Below are 26,688 nucleotides of genomic sequence, written 5' to 3'. Positions count from 1 at the left end.
GTGGTGAAAAGGCGGAGGAAGTGCTTTCCCATCTGGCTTGTGGTGTGGGAGAAGGTGCCGAGTTCCCCTCTGCTGATCTCCAGCAACGTTTTGCCAAACAGCCTCTTTGAAAGGGGCCTGCTGGACTTCTCTGCCTCTCTCCTTAACTTCACTTAGGAAAACATGGCCCACACTAACCCTCACCTCCTTGTTGCTCAGAATGTGTATCAGCAGCAACAATTAATGATTGCCAACAGGCTGTGGCAGGAAACTCTCCTAGCATCTCTTTAGTCCCCTGGGGTTTTGTGAACTAAGGTGGGCTGAGATGGGCTAGATGCCAATCAGAGTCAATCTGTTGCTCCTTTGAGTATCTGGAAGAACATTGGGACACTTGCAGGTCCTTTGGAGTGGTATTAATAGCCCGAGTGGCTTGTCCAGGAGTCTCTTGATACCAGGATTCTGTAGAATAAACTTCCCAAGCAGATTTGTTAGACTACAACATGTGAGTGTGCAAAATACCTGAGAACGAGAAACGCAGGATGGATAAATGGTATATGCTGCTTTTGGCAAAAGAGGTAGATAAACAGACACGGGAGAGGTTAATGAGAAAGTTTTCTGTGAAAAGTGATACTGGGGTAGACTGTCTGAAGTGAAGTCACCGATTCTAATGAACTGAACTGGGCGGCCTTTAAAAAGGCTGGAATGGAAACCTTTAATAAAGGCTGTGGCTGAAGGCAATTGGGGTTATTTAATGTGTTTATATTATTTGTTTTGGAATTTGTGTGTAGCATTGATTGTCTCAGCCTTCATACGCACATTTTTATTATTTTTATGAGTTCTACATCTAATGCCATTCTCCTTGCTATGTTTAGCTCTGGCAGAAACGTATTTGTCAGAATGTGGGATATCTTATCTTTCCATTAAAAAAAAAACCCTCATGATGTGCACATGGGGTCACCTCCATATTTTATTTATGTGACAACTCAAATAAGTTACACTGACAGATAATGACTTGTATCTTGTAAACAACATAACATAAGTGAGCAGGAATATCTTCATCTTGTCTAGAAACACACATTGTGTTAGTCTGTTGTTCCCAGCTCAGTAGATGAGAAATAACAAGGGGCCCTTCTGTACCCTCTGAGAGAAATAATTAGGAGGAGTGAGAACAAACGGCTTCTAAACAATGAATTTTACTGTGCAAAGCTCCCTTTATCAAAATGTAGCCTTGCTCCATATGGTGGAAATTTTCCCACCACTTTGGGGGGTGGTGGTGGTAAAAAATATCTTTTCAGAGAAAATGCAGAATCTGTTCATCCCTTTCAGTTGTTAATGCAAGGAGCCCTTGGACTGGAAACATCCCAGTAAGCAGGCATTGTATCTCATACAATTCGATGCTTGATTGTTTTTGTGTGGGAGTTTAATGCTGTTTGAAGACCTGCCTGAACCTTAGAATTACTTGGTAAAGTTCTGCTGCTATGGCCAACTTCCTTCTTTTTGGAATATGTTTGTGAATCCCTGCTTCATTCTCCAAAGAAGCTGCTGAAACTGTTAAGACATTTTGGCACAGGCACCATTGGTCCTGTAGGGATTGGAGGTAACATAGAAAGCTGTGCTATTAGTAATCTTCTCCCAGTCCATGTGCTGGCCAGTTGAAGACAGTGGTAGAAGTACTGAAGAGCTATGAAGTCTGTGCAGTGCTCCAGGGTAGCATGCACGTAGGGAATTGTTCATCCGTGCATGCAAAGAATAAAGCAGACTCTTCTTGGGAAGACTCATCCAGCATAGCTGAGAGGATTGTGGAAGTTCACTAAGGGGCTGCCCGCTCTGATCATATTCTTTGTTTCCCAGCTTTCGTCTGGATGAGCATGATGGCTTCAGCAGATGTCTCCCTGCTCTCTGTGCTTTGAACTGAAACTGGTGGGGGAAGGGTGGGTATAACCCCTTGATCCCTCCTCCTCCCCTTCCCTGCAGTGCCTTGTTCACCCAGTAGCACAGAGTTGAAGGCTGATGCTTCGGAGCAGAAGTATGAAGCTCTTTTGATGGTTTTGTTAAGCCTTTATTTGCCATGTAGGTGGTATATTTGATTTCAAAACATGATGGACAAAAGTGCTCCGGGTATGGGCACTGATGTGTAACATCCAGACTGGATTTCTGGGGATGATGTGGATTGAAATTTGGAAATATGCAAGTCCTAAAACTGCAAGTGGTAACTAGGAAGATTCCTTTCCTTGATTTTCAAGTGGAGCATAATTTGTTTATGTGGAGATCTCTGTTTTCTGCTGCGGATTGCTAGATTCCTATAAGACACAGATAGCTGGCAGATTTTCATTTATTCTCTGGGATCATAACCTTTTTATGGGTTACATGTGTCTTTGCAACGGTGTCTGTAGCTCCAATGCCAAGGAATTTTTATTTTTTGTTTTTAAATTTATATGCTAGCCTTTGTACAGGAGTTCAACGCATTTCCTCCTCAAATGTTCTCCACAACAACAACCCTGTGAGGCAAATTGGGATGAGTGTGACTAGCCCCAAGTTGACCAGTGAATGTCTGTGATTAAGGATGGACTTGAACCTGGGTGTCCCTTATCTTTGTGGAATACCTTCATTGCTACACTACATTGGCTCTTAAATTTCTAAATATAGGCCAGTTAAAATATAATTGCTGACCTGATACTATAGGTTGACTTGTTTGCTTATGTATGAAGATTTGGATCTCCTTAGTTGTCCAGAGGTTTGTCCAATAATATGTTGTAAAATATGTATATCTTGTTGACTTGGAAAAGTCCTCAGTTCAAATGCTTCCTGTGCACAGATCCCCATAACAATTTCAGGCATGCCATTACTTGCTCAAGTTCCTTGTGTGCATCACCATTCCAGAAGTAATAAGTGTGCAGCATTTAAAGCATTCTAAACTTTTATATAAATGCTAATTTTCTTACTCTGTTATGGTTGGTAAGGATTATAGCTCTGTATAGTTTTTTTGGGTTGTCAGATTAAATATTATGTAAACGTGTACTATATAGTGCTGAGCAGGGATGGCTTAAGCTGTTGCTGTTACCAAATTTTAAAAAATCATCCTCACACTTTATCCTATACTAAGCAGTATCAGATATATCTAATTATTTTGCAGGATAATATATTCTCATTTTAATGGTTAATATATTTTCTTTATTTTAACAAATATATATAAACAAACAAATTTGGAAGGTTGATAATAATGCCCAGTTTATGAGTTAAGTTGTTAAGCTGGCTTTCAGATGTTTATTCAAAAAGTACAAAACAGATTTCTCTCTCTTGAAAATATTTGCATATTGTATTTACCCAAAAAGAAAGTGGTAGATGAATTTGCAGACTTGGCATGCATCACAGAAATGTGGCTGGCAGGAATGGCAATGTCCTAGATTTGCTTTTCTTATTTTTAGCTTTAAGCCATGCAAATTCAAGTTTTGGGAGCTGGGGGTACGGTGATGATCTTGTGTGACACTTTAACTATGAACTTGTGTCCTGCTCCTCACATGACTTATTATGCCTGCTTGCATTAGAAATTGGGCTGCAGATACAAATTAGCAACTGTGCAAATACTTTCTACTCTGCTGCCTGAATGGCCCTGAATTCATCACAAGGCTGGTGATACACAAGAGCAGAAACTGTGTGTTGCTGGATCAAACACTCCTGATACATCTGATCCAGCAGTCTGTTCCAGCAGTGTCACAAAAGGCCTGCCGGTCTATCGGGATATGGCCTTCAGTGGCAGTCACACGGCCATCAAGGCTAATAGCCATCCCCATGACTACTGTTAATTGGTCCAAACTTTTTTGGAAGCCAGCCAAGCTGGTAGCCAACACCACATATTGTGGTAGTGAATTTTAGAGTTTAATTACGCATTATGTAAAACAGTATTTCCTTTTGTCTGTGCTGAGTCTGCCAGAATTCAATTTCACCTAGCCTGGCTAGGTGGCTCAGTGGCTAAGACACTGAGTTTGTCAATCAGAAAGGTTGGCAGTTTGGCGGTTTGAATCCCTAGTATAGGTCTCTTGTGTGAGCAGGGGGTTGGACTAGATGACCTCCAAGATCCCTTCCAACTCTGTTACTGTTAACTTAACTCTGGTTCTAGTATTCTGGGAAGGGGAAAACAGTTTCTTCTTGTCCACTCTGTCCACACCATGCATAATTTTATACATTTCAATCATGTCCCCTATCAGTTTGGTGGAGGAGCAATTAGAATAATCTCTATCAGGCATCTAGTTTATCCTAGTGCTTTTCAACAGGTGCTTGGGGTTTCCCTCAAAGATGCGGCCTTGTTGAGTCCTGGAATGTGAAGAAAGTGAGGCCACTGTTCCAAGTAGTCTCTTTCTGTGCATTAATCTGAGCATGCTCCCTGATTTACTGAAGAGCTGTGGGATATGAAGTTACAGAAAAGACACTAATATGATTGGACATGTTTGGGCTTACTCTTCTTCATTTTTTTAAAGTATTTACAGAATCTCATAACCAACTTTGTTTAAAACAGAAAACTCTCCTGCAGGCCACTGTAGAAGAACTTGTTAGTCTATGGTAGCAAAAAATCAAAAGGCATCTGGTAGCATCTTTTCTGACTAAGAAATTTTATACATTTCAATGGTAGAAAAGAGGCTACTGGGCTCCTGATTTTCTGCATTCTCTGTGACATATTTTTGCAGATAAAATCATCCCTGTTCACTTTGGATTAGACATCATTGGGGCAGAATGGAATGAAATAAAAGGGACAAAGTCTTGTGAAATCATCTGCCTGGAAGCAGAAGTTGCTTTCCCATGCTATTGCAAATCATGGCAGGACTTAAAATCCCATCCTCCCCTGCTACATACATATAAACACAGACCATTCAATGAAAGGAGGAGAATTATTGTTTTCATTACTTTATTTCAAATACATGTGGAGATTTCCTGCCAAGTTAACTTAATCATGCCCCTTTTGAATTATGTCCCTGATTGGCATGCAGTAGGTGCTTTTCTGGGTGGGCTGCTGTTTCACATCTAGCCAGCATTCACTGACTCACAGTGATCATAATTCATTAGCTCTGCATATATACAGCTATTACAAAACCTGTCCTGATGAGGAACTGCTCTTCAAGGGATTTATTCCATTCCTGCAGCTTGTTTTTAGTCTGAGGTTTAATGTGTTTTTATAGATTCTCCATGCCATTTTATCCCATTGTGTATACCCTTTGTGTAACCTCTGCCTTATTCTTCTTCACAGAACATCTTACTGTGCCAGTGCCAGTGTCTTTGTGTTGAGGTGGCTAATGCTTAATAAATTTAGTGTGGAAAAATTTGCTGTATCTTTGGTGCTTAAAAGCATAAAATGATGGCTGTGTTGTACAGGAGATAATAACAAATTGCAAAGGGCTATATGAGTTTAACTAGGGAAAAACATTATTTTTGCGTTTTGCAAAATTTTGCAATTGATCAGATTCTGGACATAAATAAAATCTGTCCACTGAATCTTTGAGATAAGATTTGGGTCATAGGCTGTAAATGTGAGCTCCTTGGAGTCAGAACAGAGATGGCATTGGTGTTTTGATCCCACTATCCCATCTTATTCTGGTATCTTTGTATGTCCAGTCCAGCTGGATGGCTTCTGGCTGGAGAAGGATGTGGCGGAACACACTAATGGCCTTTGAAATTACTTCTGATTAGCCATTTAAAATTACAGTTCTAACAATGCAGAACCCATAAAACAGGCTGCCAACTGCAGTCATACATGTCCATCGGAAGCTATTCAGTATTACTTAGAAAATGCCTTTATTACTTCCTTGAATCTGGTAAGAATACCTGATTATCATTGTGGCTCTGAATACACCCCCCCCCCCCCCCCGCTTTCTTGTATTATTCGTTTTGTAACCTCTTACATATATGAGTAGAAGGATATCGGGCTTTCTATATGCTGTGTTACATTTTTGACAATCACAAATTTGGGTTCTCCCAGACTTAATTTTTATGTATGTATTTAATTCTTGATCTGATTAGAGATTCTGGACTTGTGATATTAAAGAACTGAAGGAATAAAAAGCTCTTTAATTCATCATGCTTTCTCTTAAGGAAAATAAAAAGTCAATTTAAAACAAGACTATAGTTATAATTCTACTAATAAGAGGTAAGTTTATACTGCACTAGGTTGTAATGTGATTGATATGAGCTTAGTAAGTATATGAACTCAGTCAGATTCATTCAGCAAAATGTAGTTAAGCAAACCATGGTTTTGGTAGACCTCCCTTAACAAGTAGAGACTACTGGAGGCAATCCTTCACTCAAATACTGATCACTCTTAAGAATAATCTCTAAGATCTCATTGATTAAGTTACAATCAGGTAAAATCCAGCAGGTTCTGACAGGTTCTGGAGAACCGGTAGCGGAAATTTTGAGTAGTTCAGAGAACCGGTAGTGGAAATTTTGAGTAGTTCGGAGAACCAGCAAATGCCACCTCTGGCTGGCCACAGAGTGGGGTGGGAATGGAGATTTTGCAATATCCTTCCCCCAGGAGTGGGGAGGGAATGGGGATTTTGCAGTATCCTTCCCCTGCCACGCCCACCAAGCCACACCACGCCCATCAAACTTCGTCCACAGAACTGGTAGTAAAAAAAAATGGATTTCACCACTGGCTACAATATTAGTATTTCAAAATCTTTGGTTTAAACAGAAAACTTTAGAATTGTTCTCTTAAATGTGGAAGGGATTATAATATCATGACATAGTTTTAGGAATAATTATAAGGTAGAGACCATTTAAAATTTGAATGCATTTCCATTAAGCTATTGACTTTACTTATTATAACCCTCATCATCAAATTCCATAACTAAGAACTCATCCGTTCTACTTTCTCAATTTTAGGATTTCACATCCTTTTTGGGGATTTGCTTATTTAAAAACTAGTTATGTTTTCTTCTGATATTTGAGTCTCTATATCTTTATTTCTGTTTTCAAAAACAGTCTCCCCTGAACTGACCTTCTTGTTGAGCTCTCTTGTCTTGGATAATGGGTTTCCCAGGTGCTAGGCCTGAGTAGCAGCGTGTGCAAGTTTCTTAGGGTGTTGTCTCTGAGAATAACCCTGCTGTGAAGTCAAATTCAGGACCTCCCTGGAGTTCCAGGTTCATTGGTTCAAACCATATTTGCATGAAAACAGCAGTTTTGTTTCCTACTTTAGCTTCTGCCTTACTGCTGTTGGTGGATTATTTCACCCATAATCCCTTAGCTCTGTGGTTGCTGGGTGATGTTGATTATGCCACAGACAAGAGAATCCTGACATCAAACAGGGTCTAAAGCAGCAGGAGACTGCTTGCAATACAGATCTAGTTTTGGGACAGATGTGTACTCTGGATGAGGAGTAGTAGCAAGTGTGAGCTGGAGAGGGCATGTTTCCTTCAAAAGATAAATGTTGGAAAATGCTTCACTGAACTTTACCAATAAATGTTTTTTTTTTCCAGTTTTAAATTCAGTTTTATCCAAACTAGATTATTATAACATGCTCCATTTGGGATTGCTTTTAAACCTAGAAATGTTAACACAGCAGGAAGAATACTTGTTGCTGGTAGAATCTTTTAAAAGCCATTAGTATTTACTGTTTCCTGTAGCTGGGTATACTATTATGTAGTCATAAAGCCCATCAAGATCTTTGTATTTTTTTTTGTCAGTTTATGTTGTGTACATGTACGCTTATAGCAGAAGGATTTTGCATCAGCTTTGATATATGGTCATTGTGGGTAGTCTCACATTTTTTTATACTTCTGCAGCTTTTGTGGATTACTTTTGTGACATTATTATTTTTATATTATTACTGCCTTTTGAATATTTCTAATCACATACAACAATTGCCATAGAAAAGGTTTTGAAAAAAATGGTGGCTTAAAAAAATATTCCTGTCTTAACTAATGCCATGCTGATTAGGAATGATAGAGCTGTAGTCTGATTCACTCTCTTGAAGGCCATTGAGTAAGATTAACTGATTTGTGCCAACTGTAGGCAATTGTTTATTGGGAGATGAAGGCTCCACAGATAATATCATGTGATCCTGATCTTCTCTTCAAGATCTGTTGCCCCTGTGGTCACCCATTCAGGCTATCAGATTGTGATCTGCCTTGGGTAGTTTTCTGAGGGCCTATTCTAACTTCAGTGTTTCACACCTATTGTTTATACCATCTGGTATGTGACTGAGTTGCTTCTCCAAGGGGATTTAGCCACAACCAAAGAAAAATGTTGACAGCAGCACTGTTCTTTTCAAACATGCTTATAGGAACTAGAAAGTTATTATGCCGCATTAGACTGAGAACAGAAAATTTTGTTTGTACCAGATTAATGAACGTGGAATACTTGTATGTGAATTGGTATACATGTTAAGTGTGAGGCATTTTCCCTCCTTCATAGGCTACTGAACACAAAAGGTTTTAGGTTCATTCTCTGACATTTCTAGTTAAAAGGATGAAATAGCGGCTGATAGAAAGGTCACTGTCTGAGACCCTGGGGAGCTGCTGGTGATCAGAGTAGACAAAGCTCGGCCAGATGGACAGGCCCTCTGCCCTGAATGATGGCAGCAGATTTCTGTTCCAGTTCCTTACATGCAGCCACAATATGACAGATTTAATCAGGGAAGCTAATTTGAATTAAGTACATCTGAGTTTGTATTTTCAACCTTTAGATTAAAACATATGGAATAAGATAGTGGTTACACTTTTGGTTTCTCTGTTTCTAATTTTACCCCCAAAATTCCGACACGGTTCTTTTTTCCTTGATTTCCATGCTGTGAGTGAACAATTTGGGAGCATCCCCCACCACACTGAAAACTGCTTTATCATTTTATTTTTTGGGGGGAGGGCTTGGTTTGATTTTAATTTAGCTGTCTATTTGGCCAGACTGAACTGCTTAAACCTTATTTGGCATGCTTAATGCAAGTTTTTTTAAGCCACATTTATTCATTTATAACAATTATTGGCTGCCCAATAGGAAGTAGGAATCCTTTAGTGATCCTATGAAGAATCTCAAATCTATAAAACTGCATATCCAGCCACTTGAACATAAAATACTTCAGTATTTGAACATAAGAAAACCCTTTTGAGTGTTACAGTTCATGCTGCTTTTATGCTTTAAATAGGTTTTTTTTCTGTGTAGCCAAGAGAACTAGTGTACACATAGTCCTCAATGTACAACCAGAACTGAGCCCAAAATTTTTAGTAGGCATTTGTTCAGTGAGTTTTGCCTCATTTTACTGCCTTTCTTGCCATAGTTGTTAAGTGAATCACTGCCGTTGTTAAGTTAGCAATACGGTTGTTAAGTGAATCTGGCTTCCTCATTGACTCTACTTGTCAGAGGTTTGCAAAAGGTGAGACGGGGACACTGTAATCATCATAAATATGTAACAATTGCCACGAGTCTGACTTTGGATCACGTGACTATGGGGATGCTGCAACGGTCATAGGTGTGAAAAACAATCATAAGTCACTTTTTTCAGTGCTGTTGTAACTTTGAACAGTCACTAAATGAACTGTTGTAAATCAAGGACCACCCATATTTTAAAATTAAGTCAATTAATTGTGAGAGTGACTTTGTCCCTGATAAGTTCATAAAGTCATCTTTCAGTATAATCAGTTATCAACTTGTTCCGTTCATTGAAATGAAGACTTTTAAGATAATTCTCTTCAGTTCTGTTATGATTGTACCCACTTATTCATCAAACGATGAAGAATGAAGCCTACGATTATCTCCAAATACAAAGTTATATTCCAACTCTTGTGGGTGACCCCATTGTAAGATTACTACATGTATAAAGTTGCAACTTTTTCATCACCATTTAATCTTGATTGGTGAGTACATTGGCCTACTTTCTCAGTAACTTTCTGTCACCATTGCTTGGAATGTAGCAAGTCTCTGGACTTCAAAAATCTGGACAATAACTAAAAGTAACAAATAAAAACAACTTTCTTTTCTGTCATTTTGGACTTTGCAGCTGGATGTGGCATACTTAGTAGAGCTGCTACAGATCCTTTTTCCTCTTAGAACAGTAATAAATTTGTGTCAGATGGGGAATTATTTTAAAGCACGAGAAGTCATTTGGTAAATTGAATAATAGAATTGGATAACCTCGTAGGCTTGCTTATGATCACTATTATATCTTTAAAGAAGCAGCTCCTCTCTAAAAGAGATCATATCGCCAGGCTTTCTATCTCATTGTTCAGATCTTAAGTACTGCCCATTTAATAGTTACAGATTGTTTTGTGATACAAAGGAGCAAAATTTTTCATTTGGTTGAAGGCTCACTGATAAAATTTGTTCTGTCCTGAATACTCATATTGCTACTCTGTAAAAATGTACACCTCCCTAAATTCAGTTGTTTATTGTTGACATCTTTCCACTAATGCCCTTCAATGCCCAAAACAGAAAAGTTACTCTTTTGCTCAGTATTTGCAGTCCAGTTTAACTGATTTAAGTGCAGTTCTCTGTTTTTTGGCTTCCTTTCTTTTTCCTCCCACTTGTGGTCACTCTATTGTTTCCTCTGACTTTTTAATTTTGAATTCTTCTGATTTCACATTTCTAATTTTAAACTTAAAGTGTTAAGCCGCCATGGTATCATGTACATTATGATGTTATTACGCAAATGACATGGATTATTTGATTTATGTTAATTACTTTGGGATGCAATTGATGCATAGTACGCAATTCATCTCATTCGAACGATGACCTCATAATGCACATGGTATCATTTCTGCCTACAGACATCCATGACACTGGACAAATTGCATTTGATCTTTTATTTCTACCAGCTCAAAGCTTTGATTCAATCATGTGTTCCCTTTGTCAAAATTGACTGTTCATGGGTCTTTTTCTGAGATCTCTAGTGCTGTGCCTAGGGTACCAATGTGCCTACAAATACCACTGTTTGCCTTGCTCGATTTGGTAATATTTTAAACATTAAAAATAAATTAAAAAAAGGAGAAGCTGGTATTCTGTCAATGCTGATAGTGAAGTGTTAATTCCACTTTATAATGCCTTGGTAAGACCATGCTTGGAACGCTGCCTCCAGTTTTGGTCGCCACAATGTAAAAAAAGATGTTGAGACTTTAAAAAGAGTGCAGAGAAGACTAACAAAGACGATTAGGGGACTGGAAGCTAAAACATATAAAGAACCGTTGCTGGAATTGGGTTTGTCTAGTTTAATGAAAAGAAGGATCAGGTTAACATGATAGCAGTGTCCCAATATCTAAGGGGCTGCCATAAGAAGAAGGTGTCAACTTATTCTCCAGAGCAGCGGCTCCCAACATTTCTGGCTTGGCGGCCTGGTGCAAGGAGGGGGGGGGGACTGAGGATAGTTCCATGTGAGTGGCAGGCATGGGCATGGGCATGTGCACAGCTCCATTTGCACAAGCGCAAGTTCCCACTGCTCACGCAAGTGGAGCTGCGCGGGTGAGCACAAGTGCCCACCATTCACGCATGCAGCTCCACTTGTGCGAGTGTCAGGTTCTTGTGAAGCACCCGCCACTCTCACGACCCAGTTCTGAACCAGCCATGGCCCGGTAGTGGGCCGCAGCCCGGGGGTTTGGGAGTACCTGAAAGCAAGACAAGAAGCAGTGGATAGAAACTAATCAAGGAGAGAACCAATTTAGAACTAAGAAATTTCTTGACAGTTAGAACAATTAATCAGTGGAACAATTTGCCTCCAGAAGTTTTCGGTCAGGGGTGTCAAACTGGCGGCCCGCTGGTCGGATGCATCATGCACAGGCCATGCCAACCCCAGCTTTGTGAATGGGAAAAACGACGTGAAACATCATGTGATGGCAACGTGACACAACGAGTTTGACACTTGTGTTGTAGGTGCTCCATCACTGGAAGTTTTTAAGAAGAGACAACCATTTGACTGAAATGGTATAGGGTTTCCTGCTTGAGGAGCGAGTTGGACTAGAAGACCTCCAAGATGCCTTCCAACTCTCTTATTTTGTTATTCTGTTAATATTCTGGGTCTACTAACTAGCATCATCAGGTACATCTAGGAGTAGAATCGGAAAACGTGGAGTTGCTGCCAGTGAGTGCAAAGAATACTGAACTGAACAGAATTATTCAACCTCAGGCAACTTGCAGTTCTATCCAAAGAAGAAGTGACCATGCTAGCTAGGAATTATGTGAGCTACAGCCCAGAATATCCTGATAGTATCAGATTATGTCTAGGTGGATTCCCTCCTAATGTTTCTAGAGGAGTAGCTGTGCTTGGGGTTTTTTGGTGGCAAAAATAACAAAATGTGCTTACCGTATATCATGTAATGGCCAAAGTAGTTTCTTATTGCATAAGCTTTTGATGGATCACAGCCCACTTCATCTGATGCATGGAGTATAGTTAACAGCAGAAGATTAAATGTACTCACAGCTGTGGGTGAGGGTGAGAGGGAGGGCAGAGAGGAATAAGGAAAGGAGAGATGACATAGAAAAGGGGAATAATATAGAAATAATCGTTAATGAAGCAAACGTCTTGGATTGATGAACAGTTGTAGCACAAGAAGAAAACTTGGTCTATGTTTAATCTGTGAGAAATGGGGATAACTGAATGAATTGTTTTTTTTAAAAAAAATTATTTTCTTATAACTCCGGCAGCATCAGTCAACATGGCTGGGGGTGGTCGGAAATAATGGGAGCTGCGTTCACAATACTGAGAGAGACCCCCTATTGGAATCATGGAATCATGACACATTCAGGACCTAATTTAATCTGATTTTACATATTATTGTATTTTCTTTGTGATATTAAAGCTTGTGTAACATGACTCTGTATTATACATTAGGTTTTGCTTGATGATCAGAAGCAGGGTGATCATTATTCCTTCTCTTCTGTAATTTGTGTCCGGTACTTAACGTCTTGTCAAGTTTCTGACCATATTTGGGGAGAAGGATTACTATATCAGAAACTCTGCACTTTTTGTTCCCTCCAGAATTGATGGTTGCCTTAGTCTAAAGTACAGATAGTCCTCGACTTATAGCCACAAATGAGCCCAAAATCCCCTTTGCTAAACAAGACAGATATTAAATGAGTTGTGCCTCATTTTATGCCTTTTTTGCCATGGTTACAAGAATTACTACTTGTTGTTGTTGTAATTACTACTGTTGTTAAGTTAATCATGCGGTCATTAAGTGAATCTGATTTCCTCCATTAACTTTGCTTATCAGAAGCTCTCTAGGAAAATGGCAAATGACAACCTCAGGGCCCCATGACACTGAAACCATTGTAAATACACGTCAGTTGCCAAGCATCCGAAGTTTGGTTGTGTGACTTTGGGAATGCTGGAACCATTATAAGTGAGAGAACTGGTCATGAGTCATTAAATGGTAATTAAATAATGCTTGTAAGTCAAGGACCAGCTGTAATTCTGATTTACATATCTGCATTTATAGGTGTAACTTAAGAGGTCTTATCCAGAAACTTGTCTTTGCTTTAAAAATCAAGAACAAGAATCTTTCATTTTAATCATCCCAGTAAAAGTGCAATGAACTCTTAAGCCTCCTTACCCTGGGGATTATTGGAGGAGCTTGTCTTTCATTAGAGAGCAGACAATGGGACAGAAGCAAATGTTTGCAAAAGAGAGAGAGAGAGGGAGGGAGGGAGGGAGGGAGGGAGGGAGAGGGAAGCATAGCCAAAATATTAAATCAGAGGTCATAGTTGTTCTATCTCCTCAGCATCCCTTTGCAGATGTGTTGTTTTTGCAGTGCTAGTGACACTCAGCTCTGTCCAAAATGGAGCTGAGCAAGGGCTGGTCTAGTGCCTAAGGTTAAAATAAATGCGAGTTAGTTCCACTTCATGATCCTGAACTGCCAGCAGGAGCAGGAGATACAGGCATTTTCTATTTAAAGCACAGCACAGAGGGCAGGTTATAAAAAGGAAATCTGTTCTATAGGCAGCAGCAAAGGGAGGGGGAGGCCATGTTGGTAGAAGTGGAGGGGGGGCAGCTGTTACGGTTGTTGCTATTTGGACTCCCCCACCCCACCCCATCCCCCATCCCAGTCCTCTCCTTTGTTGCTGGCAAAGCATGGAAAACTCTCCTGGAATCCTTGTATTTATCACCCCAGACAAGATTTTGCAGGTCCTGAATGGATAAAGTGCTTCCTACACTTCACGTTAATTAATGGGAGAATCCACTTGCAGAAAGTGCAAGTGGTATTCTGGGATGGATTTACGAAAACATTTTATGTAACGTTTTTGGTCCATGAGATTTGAACAACTGGAGAAAGAAAATGCTTGTAAACACTTCACAGTGCCAAAGAAAGGTGGACAACAGACACACTCAAATTTTCTTGGAGGCATATAAATCTATTATTACAATTACCCATACTAGCCCTTTATACTTCGGAGAGGCAACTGGATAAACCATCATGGTATAAGTCATCCACATTAACCCCCAGAGCTTGAAGGGCCAGGAGGGGCTTATCTTCTTTCCAGATGAGCATGTTTTGGGCTATTACTGTTTCCCCTGGTAGGTGACATTATGCTCCTTTGAAATAAAAGCCTGAGAGAGAGGGAACCCCCCCCCCCCCCTAAAATGCCTAGAAAGTAGCAGGTTAAAATTTTCTGTAAATGATAATGGATCTTATTCTATTCCTGCCACTTGGGTATGGGTGCAAGAGGTCTCTGTGTCTGAACGATTGTGTGTATAGATGTGTGTATGTGCTGTGACGCATAGAAGCTTCACTGCTGCTGAATAATTGTGAGGTCGGCAGTGAAACATTAGATTAATTATACCGAATCTTTCAGATTTAGATATTGTGCGTGTATGTATACACACACACACACACACACTTACATAGAAGCTCATGTACAGCATCTGTTTAGAACAACATTGAATAGAAACAAAATTAGACTTGAGGCATTTTCAGCAAACAAAACAGAGAAACCATCCCTCCCACCCGAACACCTCATCCCAGTAAAATTGAGTTAGGTTTTCATATAAACACAGCATCTGCGTAAGAACTCCAGGGCATGAGAAGTATGGGAAGATTTGCAAATAACAGAGTCTCTAAGAGCTGATGCTTTATTTAGCAAGTCTGCCTGAATCAAGGGAAGAAGAAAAAAAAACAACACTCTACCATCGCCATCCATGGAAAGTAGGCTTTAATATAATTTCCTGGCCCTCTTAATCTACACTTTGATATTTTTTTGCTGGATTCACATAACATGCTAAATTTAATATAACAAAGTACAGTTGTTGTATTGGCATGGTATGCTCAATTGGTACGTTCAAATAAGTAATCCATATTATACTTGAATTAGGGCTGTCATAACTATTGTAACTGAATTGTAGATACCCTTATGACCACAAAATGCCAGTAAAGACACATATAGGCTGGATTTGTAATATGCTGAACCATAAATTACCCAATCTTAGTTTAGTCTATTTTAGAATGTTTATTTTTTATCCTATCTTTTCTCCAAAAGCTAATGGCAGTCCATACATAACACTCTGTTGTCCAATTCCGCTTTCCAAACAACATTGTGCAGTAGTTGGACTGGCCCAAAGTCTCCTAGCTTGTTTCTATGACTGACACCAGCCTCTGCATAACAATTGAATCAAATAGATGGATGTCTTCTGTGTGAATGAGATGTGAAATATGCAAAGTCTCTGTTCTTTATCTTATTCTTTGCTTCTCTTTCCACTTGATGTTGAGGTTTTCCATTCTCCCCAAAGCTACTGCTTTCATCTTCCTCCATTTAGCATTTTTAACAGATCTTTCCAATGACCCGTAGTCTGGTAGAGCATGGAGCTGGGAACTAATAAACAACTTTATGGAGTCCAAGGTCTGGTTTGTGTTGTCCTTAACAGAGGCCAGGTCTAGGAATTGGACCCTGAGTCAGAAGAGGTTTGAGCTCTGTCCCCCACTTCTCTCTAGACACAGCAAGAGTGTGAATCTCTTTGCTATCTCTTCTGCTGATATCATTTTCATAAAACACATGCTTATGTGGCAGGGGACAGAGGAAGGACATGCACTGTTTTATATATGGGGAATTGAATTAATGTTGGGAAGGTTAGACAGGCTGCTGTTCTCTGTCTCTGTCTCTCTCTCTGTGTGTGTGTGTGTGTGTGTGTGTGTGTGTGTGTGTGTGTGAGAGAGAGAGAGAGAGAGAGAGAGAGAGAGAGAGAGTGAGTGAGTGAGTGAGAAGGGGGAGGAAGGTAGAAGTTGCATTGCCTACTGTTATCCAGTGGCAATTGGCAAAAGTTCTTATATTTCCTTTTGAAGAACCAAATTTCTATGACTTAAAACTACAGTACAGTAATAATAATGAAACTGGCAGTAAAGTTTTTCAATAAATCTGTATATCCATCAGCTACTGCTATTTTTTCCCCAGTTTTATATCATTAAAAACCATCATTTAAATATGACTAATAATAATGTATTATATTGGACAAGGAGAGTAAGGGTCTTGATTTCAGCTAGTATATTATGTTTCATTGCAATTTGATATCTCTAAACTTTTAATTATTTTGGTAACAGGAAATATATATTTCTTGCCAATCATCCAAGTCATAAACAGAATCAATACCATAGTTCCAAACAATTGTCTTTGATACAGTTTAAAAGTAGCTGGGAATCAGACAGCACACTAGACTGAGAAAAAAAATGGGGGTCGGGTCATTTGTTAATATGTTGTATCATCCTGGTCAACACATTAAGGTAAAGTATAGTTTATTTCTTTAGGCATAGTTTTTTGTTATGTGAACCCATCCTCATAGAACGTAAGTCTTAGTCCAGATTTGCAGAAATTCAGATTTTTATGCATTTCATAAAAATAGCCAAAACACAAAGCTTGAAGTAATCTAACTGTCTTTAGTGCCTATTCTCAGTTTATATAGATATATATAGATACAGATATATACCGGTATATATATTTTCTTTCTTTAAGATCACCTGCAAAGGCTCTACTGTGACCATCATGGCCATAGTGCAGACCTTGCCTGTCTCCATTGAATCTGCCACTGAAGGGGCTTCCCAACTCTGTACTAGTGCCAGCTCATCCCCTGCAAACATGGGAAGTGTCAGTAGCCTTATTTCAGGCCGGCCTTGCCATAAGGCCACATCTGAGTTTGGTGCTTTCCCGCTGCGTGGAAATGCTGGCTCCCAGGAGCTTCTGTGCCATGGACTCCCTACAAAGAAGACCAGCTATGCTTACGGCAATGAAGAAGATTGGACTGAAGCTGTATCCCCCATCAGCCCCTGTAGTGATGCAGAAGATCTCCAGGATGACAAGCCACGGAGTGGCATCATCCGTGGACCACCTCCCAAGTTGGTCCCTGTTTCGGGGAAACTTGAGAAGGTAAGAAGCAGCAATATTTTGGCAGGACCATTAGATCTTTCCGTTTAGAGCAAGGATAGGTTATCTATTGGTGAATAGGCTTGGAGAACTTATGCTTCATTTGATTTTTTTCCCCCTGGTAGCCAAGGGAGATGATTTCACCCATAGAGCTAGAGCTGGAATTTGGGCCCTTTAATCATTTTTGAGATTTTCCACACAAATGAAATGGAGAGGTTCAATTTTTGGGAGACATATTTATTTCACTTGACATCTATAAAATAATGGAGGAAAACTATGCCATTCTTATTCAGTATCTGTTCTAAGAATCTTTGTGGCATTATCCTGAATGTTTTGGGGGACTGCCAAAAAAAAAAAAAAAAAAGCTTGAGGGCTACAGCTTGCCAATTTCTGATCTATATGACAATGAATACAAATTGAACAGTAAAAAAAAATCATAATGCTCCTCCTTGCCCCAGTGGGCCTGCCAAACTTTTCCTACGCTTTAATTTTGTAGTGAAAGCATGTGGTTCACCTTTTCAGAAAACATATAATATCAATCAGAGGGTTCCCGCCCCCTCCCCCGCTTCTCTAGCAACATAGGAGTGAGGAAGATCTGCCAACCGGTCCACACTGATTAAAGAAGGTTGTGAGTTGTTTCTATCTCTGTTGGCTGTAAGTGGCCAATTGTGATAGCCTTCCTAGGCTGGGAACTGTTCCTAGCCAGATAAAGAAAATGACGCACTATCTGAAACAAATGTCCACTAACCTTGTATGAGGATAAAGAGGAGCCGTCTTTTACTTTATGAAATGTGGTATTTCTGCTTGAGGCTTACTGAAAGCGTATTAAGGGGAGAGGGTTTTAGTTAATTTGTCCTTCCTTCATTAAGTTCTTCTTTTTTGCTGTTTCTCAGAACATAGAGAAGACGCTAATTCGCCCCACAGCCTTCAAGCCAGTTATGCCCAAGAACCGCAACCTCCCACTGCAGAGCCACTTGGTTCTGCGTCCTGGGACTTCGGTGCTCTCTGAGAGCCAATCCAGCCTAGCCCAGCTCTTTGGTGCCAATGCTGTAACCACTACAGAGAAGCTCAGTTCTTTGAGCTGCCGCACCAGCTCCCACTCTGGGACAATGTCAGACTCTGGGCGTAATTCCCTTTCCAGCCTTCCCACATACAGCACGGGGGGCAGCCAGCAAATAGAGCCAGTCAGCATCTCCATAGGCCATGCTAACCTTGACAACCATGGCAGCGGCAGCTCACGCGGTCTTACTGGCCCATCAAATTCAGACAGTGGGCGGTCATCCTCAAGCAAGAGCACGGGTTCCCTGAGTGGCCGTGGGCACCCTTCCTCTGACAGTGGCTCCTGTGGGGGGCGTTCCCCTATGCACAATGGCGCGGATGAAGCCCTTCTTGTCCATGAACTTGAAGAGAAGCTGAGGGAGCGTGAAGCTGAGCTGCAGCATTTAAGAGAGAGTCTGGATGAGAATGAGGTGGCCATTTGCCAGGTAAGCTGGGGGTGGGAATGAGGGTATTATTATTGCTCTTTCTGATATACAGGGGCGGGAGGGAATGTTTGTTTTCTAAAAACTGCTTCTGCAGGAAAGCTGTCCTTATCAGTGACTGGTAGGCAACTTCCATGTAGCAGCTGGTTTAGGGCTGGAACTGGTTGGATTATGTTCAACAACTTGCAGGAAATATGAGCTTCCTTGCGGGTCAGATCAGACAGGCCAAGTGCCAGATTTGTTTTCCCCTTATTTTTGGCAGCCTCAGTGGAGAAAAAGGGTGGGTGCACCGAGTGGAATACTGCTGGAAAACAGTCAATCTTCTGTAAGGATTAATTAGCAATATCATTTAATTTTCATTATTGTGATTGGTTCTTCTATTATTAGCTGCTTCAACTTTTATTCCTTTGATCTTTCCTCCATATAAATAATTCCTGGAATATATCTTACAATTTTATTATCATTTATGATGTAGGCGGGTAATTTTGGAGTATTTCTGCCGAGATCTAATGTAACCTAAGAATGGTTGCATGTACCTGCATGTAAAATCTTCTTGCCAATAAGAAGACCGCTGTTAGGCCATATAAAAAGTTCCCTAGTCTAAAGTCTTGTATTTTAGTGTAGTCAGCTAGAGGTCAGTGTTATAGCTTTGTTATGTGCTGAATAGCTCAGTATGCAAAGACATGCTGCTTCTGATTTGGGTGGTGGCATATTGCCATCATGACTAATAGTGAAGTGCTTCGTGAATTTGTCTAATTCCCTTTTAAAGTCATCTAAGTTGGTAGATTCATTGTGTAATAAAATTCAGTTTAGCTAAGTGCTATGCAAATAAATATTGGTTCCTGAATCTTCTATTGTTCAGCTTCACTGGTTAATCTCAGAGTAGAGTTAGAAAAGATGTAAAATCATTTTTCCTTTTCAATTCTTCACCATATAGAATTGTATATATCTCTATCTTTCTTGCTTTTATTTTTAAAATCGCCAAATAGATCTCAGTGTTGTAATTTTGTCTTTATAAAGAGTTTGCTTCACCCTCTGAATCATGTGACTGGTTGTTGTGGGTTTTTTTGCACTATTTTCATCTCTGTTTTAATCTCTTTCTCAAACTTTGTTCTCTTCCTGTCTCGAACAACCACTGTGGCACTCCTAGAAGTATAATTCTGTCTTCCTTTAATATTTATAGTCCAGGGTCTTCCTTAACAGACTGCCCACAACTTACTGTCTTCCTTAGAACTTAAAGAGCTACAGTTATGCGAAGGAGTAACATTGACCTCCTAGTTTGAGGCAACTTTTGGGAAGGAGGATCACAGTTACAGAAAGCCCAGGATACAAAGGGACTACAGGTAGTCCTCGACTTGCGACCACAGCTGAGCCCAGAATTTATGTGGCTAAGTGAGAAATTGGTTATGTGAGTTTTGCTCCAGTTTACAATTTTTCTTGCTACATTTGTTAAGTGAATCACTGCAGTTGTTAAATCAGTAACAAGATTTTCAAGTGAATTGGGCTTCCCCATTGACTGTGCTTGTCAGAATTATGGTGATTGCATGACCCCGGGACACTGCAATGGTCATAAATATGAACCGGTTGTCAAGCATCCAAATTTTGATCATGTGACTATGGGAATGCTGCAACGGTCATAAGTGTGAAAAACGGTCATAAAGTCACTTTTTCCAGTGCCATTGTAACTTGGAACGGTCGTATGTTGAGGACTACCTGTATTTTGTGGTGAACTTAAGAATCCAAGGAGTTGGTTATATGTCAGTGCTAGTTTCTAACATTGGTTTCCCCCATCTTCCTTCCAGGTCTATGAGGAAAAGCAGAGGCGGTGTGAAGAGGAGATGGAAGAGCTCCGGCAGGGCTTCAGTACTAAGCTGCAGCAATCGGCCCAAAAGGCTCAGCGTAGTCAGCAGGTGTTGCAACTACAGATTTACCAGCTGCAGCAGGAGAAGAAGAAACTCCAGGAGGATTTTGTGCAGCTGCTGGCCGAGCGTGAGCTGCTGGAGCAGCGCTGTGCCACCTTTGAGCGGGAACACACTGAGCTGGGCCCCCGGTTGGAAGAGACCAAGTGGGAGGTAAGTAGGAGGGATGCTCTTCCGTAGTTCTTGAAAGTCATGGAACTGAGCGAGGCATCAGCATTAGGAATGGGGATTCTTATCCTCCCTCCAGCTAGCTAGACAATGACAGGTTAGAGAGAGAGAGAGAGATCAAGCTTACTTTTCCAGTAAGTATACTGCACCACTATTTTGCAAATCAGTCACACTAGCAGTCCATGGACTCTCTCACATTCTAACACACAATTCACACATTATATTAAGTCATAAAATACAATTCTATTTAATATAGATTTTTATCTCTGGTTTATAGCTCAGTGTATCATAAGGATTCAGCCAACTGTATTTTACTCAGTTAATTGTGATTAAATGAATAGTGTGGTGGCCTAGTGGTGAAGATGTTCACCTCCCACTCAGAAGGTTGAGAGTTCAATCCTAGGTAGTGGCAGATGTTTCTCTTCTAGAGCATAAAGAAAAAAATATCTGCTCCATGTAGCTGTAAGGAGGAGCATCTTGCCAGTAAACGCTCAATCTCCATCCCAACTCTACCCTGCATTAAGGGACTGTCGTAAAAAAGAAAAAAAATGTAATTAAATAAAATAAGGGTTAATATGAATCCCAGATAAACAAACACACAATTTTTTATCGTATTCTGATAATGGTCTTGGAAATAATGTAGGGAAGGGCAGCAGAACAGGGGAAATAATGAGAGAAGAAGTGTTTTGTTGCCCTGAAATACTTTCTGTTTGCTGATCTACTGTATGTGCAGAAGAACAGGAGAATGTTAATCCCATTGACATTACTGGGTTGTTTGAAGTCTTTTCAATCTCATTCTCTGCTGACACGAAGGCAACTTTGAGTTGTGATCTGTCTCAGTCCATTTTTATTCCTGAACCGAAAGACAACAGGTGTTCTCATCATTCAGATCACAGAATCAGATCTTAGCTCTGCTGAACTTGAAATGGAACATTGTGGCATGTTCCCTGTCATCTTATATCTCTTTTCCTTCCCATCAGGTTTGCCAGAAGGCAGGTGAGATCTCATTACTGAAGCAACAGCTGAAGGAGTCTCATGCAGAGGTTGTGCAGCGGGGTAATGAGCTAGTGTTACTAAGGGCCCAACTGAGAGAAGCACGGGCTGAGCTGCAGACAAGCGAAGAACAGGCCTTAAGTTTGCAGGAGATGGCTCGTACCAAGGCAATGGAGTTAGAAGTATGTGCCAATGAGCTGGCCAGGCGCAAGAGTGAAGCAGAGCTGCTACGTGAGAAGGTAGGGCGGTTGGAGCACGAATTAGATGCCTTGCGCAGCACTAGTGGAGAACTCTGCCCCCTGTTGGCTGAATGTGATGAGGTAAAAGCTCAGCGACAAGCAGCGGATACCCTGCAGGGTTTGCGTGCACAAGCTGAACGGCTGCGCACAGAGCTATTGTGTGAGCGACGCCGTGGGGAGGAGCAACGGGAAGTTTTCCAGGCTGAGCGTATCACTTGGCAAAGTGAGAAGGACAGGGTCATCCGCTACCAGAAGCAACTGCAGCACAATTACATCCAGATGTATCGGCACAATCGCGATTTAGAGTGCCAACTACGCCATCTCAGTCTTGAACTTGAGGCCCGGGACATGGATGAATATGAGCTGCATGGAAGTGAAGGCATCTGCTTGGAGGAGATTGCAGCTACTGAGATCTGAACATGCCTGGGGAAGCCGGAGTGAATGGGCCACACTGCCACAAAGGGATATTGGCCAGGCTAGAGCATGTTTCTCTGGGATTTTGTCTGACTGAGCGACCGAGAATGCAGTGAGCCTCAGTTCAGTAGTGGAAAGAGTTACCTTTCCAGTCATAAATCCCAGTGATAGAACTTGTTCTGTCATTTAAACTTGGTCATGAACTCTCAGTAAGTCAACAGTTTAATGGCTATTAAAAGTAGAATAGTGTGTGAAGCCAGGCAGCTTGCCTTAACTCTAGGAGGTATAGGAGGACCTGGTTAAAGATTTCCTGGCCAACCTAGGAGAAGGAGAATTCAAATCCTTTCTTTGAAGGCAGCAGCAGCCTTTATTCCACCATTTCACTGGAAATGAAGCAGGAATAGCCTTTGCTTTTGTAAGGGGCTATTAAACGCTGCTGCCTTTCAAGTCCCAATGTTAATTGGCCTTCTGTAAGACCTTGGGAATCACCACTTGCCTCTTGCTCTTTGGGTTGGTTGGAGATGAGGGTAGCATGGATGGGAATGCCAGGATTGTGTAGAGCATTTTTGCTTCTACTCTGCTCCTCTGTTACCTCTATGTAATGACCTCATGGACTGTCAGCCACCATTTGCTGAATTTGGGGAGATTTGGCTGTTCAACAGCTAATTAGCTGCTAATCCAGTTAGATGCCAGTTTTAGGCTGGCTGAGGAAGCTTTGTCTATAGAAGGCTTTTCTTGGATTTTTAGTCCACTTCTCTGCTGTATGTGAAGTCTATCTCTTTTTTTTTAAATCCAAACACATAAATGCATACAATCAAAACCTTTACTATGGACCCTGTTACGGTGCAGATGAAAAACATTTGCATTTATTTCCTTTTTTGCACATGCATCCTGTAGTTAGGAAGGGCAAGGACCTTTGTAGGCAATTCTTTGGCCAATAGATGATGTGGGCCAAAGAATTGGGGATCTGGGCATTAGTCCAAGCTTATTTCTTTTTATAGGACAAAAATGTTAATAAATTTTACTAGGTTCAAAGCTGATTCTCAGGATTCTAAATTCTGTTATTTTTAAAAGCCGAAAAGAATTGCGGAATACATGTAGTCCTTTGGCTTCCCCCACAAAAAGCTTTATAGGAAGATCCTATGCTAAGTTTTTTTTTTAAGGGAAAGCATACTGGCTCCAGTGCTATGGAAACAGAGACCTAGTCTCTCTCTCTCTCACCTAAACCCCCCTCCCCCCAAACATATTGCTGCATCCGTATTAGTGACTTACCTGAGAGTAAGAGTGTTCAACTCAGTGGGATTTGCTTCTTGGTAAGCATGTATAAGAGTGTATTATAAAAGCCAAAGATACTTAAAACAGATCTCAGGATTTGGTTATCCCAGGAGCCTATCTCTAGATTATGGCACCAAAATTTGGCAGATAAAATGTTGGAATTCAGTGTCACTAGATTTTGTGCACTTATTTTACTTTTTTTAAAAAAAAAAATCCAGAATATTTCTTCCCTTCAACCACTCATCCCAGCTCTATACCAAATATTTTGGCTCCACTGCTTCTGTTTTTATTACTTTGTCATCACTGCCCTCCTTTCCCTTCTTGAAGGGTGAATTTTAAAATAAAGCCTAAGCATAGCTCACCTATTGACTGTGAGGGGATCTGGATGACTCCCCTTCCCCTTACCTACCTTTTCTGTCTTTGGTTGGAATGCTACTCAGAGTATCTTTCTCATGATCTTGCTTGCCTAGGTATGTCTCTCTCACCACTCACCTTTTCCAGCCTCTACCTGTTTGCCCAACAACATCCATGTCGTTTATTTGAGGGTCAAAGATGGCTGAGTTTAAATCTCCTACATTTCCCTGATAATAGTCTTGTTTCCTTCTACAATTTCCTCTATAGTTCTGGAAGCTCCATTTCCCAGGCATCCATATTCCCTTCCCATTATCTTTGCAAGATTTGGTCTAGTCTGAACCATATCATTGTGAAATCCTACAAATGTTTGCAGGGCAGTCTATCCTGTTGGGGTACAATAATTACTTTTGTAATCCGATCAAGACTAATTGAATACCAGAATATGGTTCCTAGTCTATGCAGCTTCCTCTCCTTTAAAGCTGTCCATGCATCTGTACTCGAATCAAGTTTATCGATTTCATTTGGATAGAATAATTTCAGTGGGTACTCAGTCCAGACCTACTGTTGATTTCCTACCCTCACAGGCCAGTGACAACTGCAAGGAGCTCCTTTCAAAGAAAAGTTCTGTTTGCAGAGGGTAATGTGGACCTTACCCAGTCTTCTATAAAGAAAGATGTGGGGGCTACTCAGTGGTGAAATTCAGCTGGCTCTATCCGGATCGCACAATCCGGTAGAGGCGGGAGGCTCTGCTCACCCGCCCGGACGTCATCACGTCCCGTTTTTGACCCTCTGTGCATGCACAGAAGGCTCTGTGCATGCATGGAGGAGGCGCATGCGAGCGTAGCGAGCACGCACGCGCGCTCACATTTGCAAATTGGTAGCGAAGGTAAGTGAATACCACCCCTGGGGCTACTAGATTGTTAACTGACCTTCTCTTTGTCTTCCAGTGTATGCTCAGGAGAAAAATGGTCAGTGATACAGGGTGAGTCAAAATTGTGAACTGCAGAAAAGCCATTCCCAAAGGAAATGGGTTGACAAAATAGCCAGTTAACTACAGATCGAAGTGCTCTCTTTCCTGGAGAGAGATGAGTCCTCTTTTCAGGATAAAGTAAACAAACTTCCTTGAGGTTGCAAGAGGCTGAAGAGATTTGGATCAGTGGGTTGAATAAAGGACCCTCATAGCAGGTTTTATATTTTGGTTCCAGCCCATGAGAATCAAACCACTATGTCAGCTTGGTTAGATTTTGTTAGCCTTTTTCCTCTGGCTATAAAAAAGTCAACTGCCCAGAATTGGTGCTTTGGCTGGGAAGCAGCCAAAGTACCGCATACTGTAGTTTTGACATCCTATTTAGGCCAATCTGGGAAGAATTGCCATATTGCTAGAATAGAGAGCAGATGCTTTCTGCTAGCTTAGTGTAACTTTTGCTTCAGGTCCTCTTATTCTTCTTCATGCAAAAATGAACAGATAGAAAAAATTGTGAAGGGTGTAGTAGCCCAGCTAGAGTTTGGGACTATTTTCAAGAGGATGATGGCATTTAGCTACACTCTGGAAATTCTGTGCATTCCAAGAGAAGAGGCCATCTGAGTTCACTTCTGGACATTATGCCCTTTTCCCCCCTGTTACGAGAGCTTGCAAAATGGATGTGTTGATACACCACCATTAGACCAAAGGAAAAGCTTGGTGCATGTCATTTCTATAACTATTAGCAACCTATACCTCTCGCTTAACCCACTTTAAGCACCACTTTATATTTTTCTTTTACTTTATTTCTGAAATTGTATATTTTCCAGGTGGTGTAAATTTCTTGTACAAACCAAAAGAAAAGTGTGAAATAAAAAACAACAACTAAGAAATTGTTTGTTTTCTTTTAAGAAAAAGTCACATGTAAATTTGATGGATGGGACAGTGAATCGTGGAAGGACGAGCAGAGGATGGAATTATCCTAATGGTGGACAAAGGCAGATTTGAACATTTATAGCACAGAGTATGCTTAGTAATTTCTCATCCCTGCTCTCATTCCTGGGTCTAAATGGACTTCTACCAGTATTGCATTTTTTTCTTCCACTCTGGCTGGTGGCGGCACTTTGTAAACAGCTGACAATTGTTCCATATGAGAAATATTGACCTGGAAATCAGCCAGGGTTGATCCCCAATAGTTACTTCAGCTCAGGAATAACAAAATGATAATATTCTTTAGTTAATCTTCTTAGTTAGGTGATAACCAACACAATCTTGAAGCCGCTGTTGGATCTGGCCTTTAGGGAAGACCACAAAAGCAGTAATTTGATTTTTTTTCAGTCTATGTTCCTTTCTGATTTGCATCATTGCAGTCACTGAGAGTGGCTTTGAGGCCGGATGAAAAACAGTGACTGTCTCTTCATTTCCCTGGGTGTTTTTTTTTTTTTTTTTTGGGGGGGGGGTGATCACTGCCAGTTTGTTATTTACTCAACAATGGATTTAAGGAGATTCAAGTGAGAATATTATATTCAGAGTTTTGGATTTATAATCTGAGATTCTGGGTTATTGTCTTTCAAACTTTATGGTTCACTTACAAA

At 40.6% G+C, this 26,688-nt stretch overlaps 1 protein-coding gene across 2 annotated transcripts in view; it reads left to right on the top strand.

The window, feature by feature from the left end:
• The window catches only part of LZTS2 (leucine zipper tumor suppressor 2), a 56,177-nt gene extending 30,191 nt beyond the window's left edge, over positions 1–25,986 (top strand). For both annotated transcript variants that reach the window (XM_070945037.1, XM_070945036.1), the window contains 4 exons: positions 16,882–17,292; positions 18,183–18,773; positions 20,573–20,842; positions 21,838–25,986. In XM_070945037.1, the coding sequence (XP_070801138.1) occupies positions 16,912–17,292; positions 18,183–18,773; positions 20,573–20,842; positions 21,838–22,506 (1,911 nt within the window). In that variant the 5' untranslated portion in view covers positions 16,882–16,911 and the 3' untranslated portion in view covers positions 22,507–25,986. The remainder of the gene's footprint in view (positions 1–16,881; positions 17,293–18,182; positions 18,774–20,572; positions 20,843–21,837) is intronic.
• Positions 25,987–26,688: the final 702 nt, after the last annotated feature.

The sequence above is a fragment of the Pituophis catenifer genome, unplaced genomic scaffold, assembly GCF_029215685.1.
Source record: "Pituophis catenifer annectens isolate HBS135680 unplaced genomic scaffold, rPitCat1.0.hap2 SCAF_6, whole genome shotgun sequence".
Lineage (NCBI taxonomy): Eukaryota > Metazoa > Chordata > Lepidosauria > Squamata > Colubridae > Pituophis > Pituophis catenifer.
The sequence above is the reverse complement of the archived record's forward strand: the minus strand, read 5'-3'. Positions and strand labels throughout refer to the sequence as shown.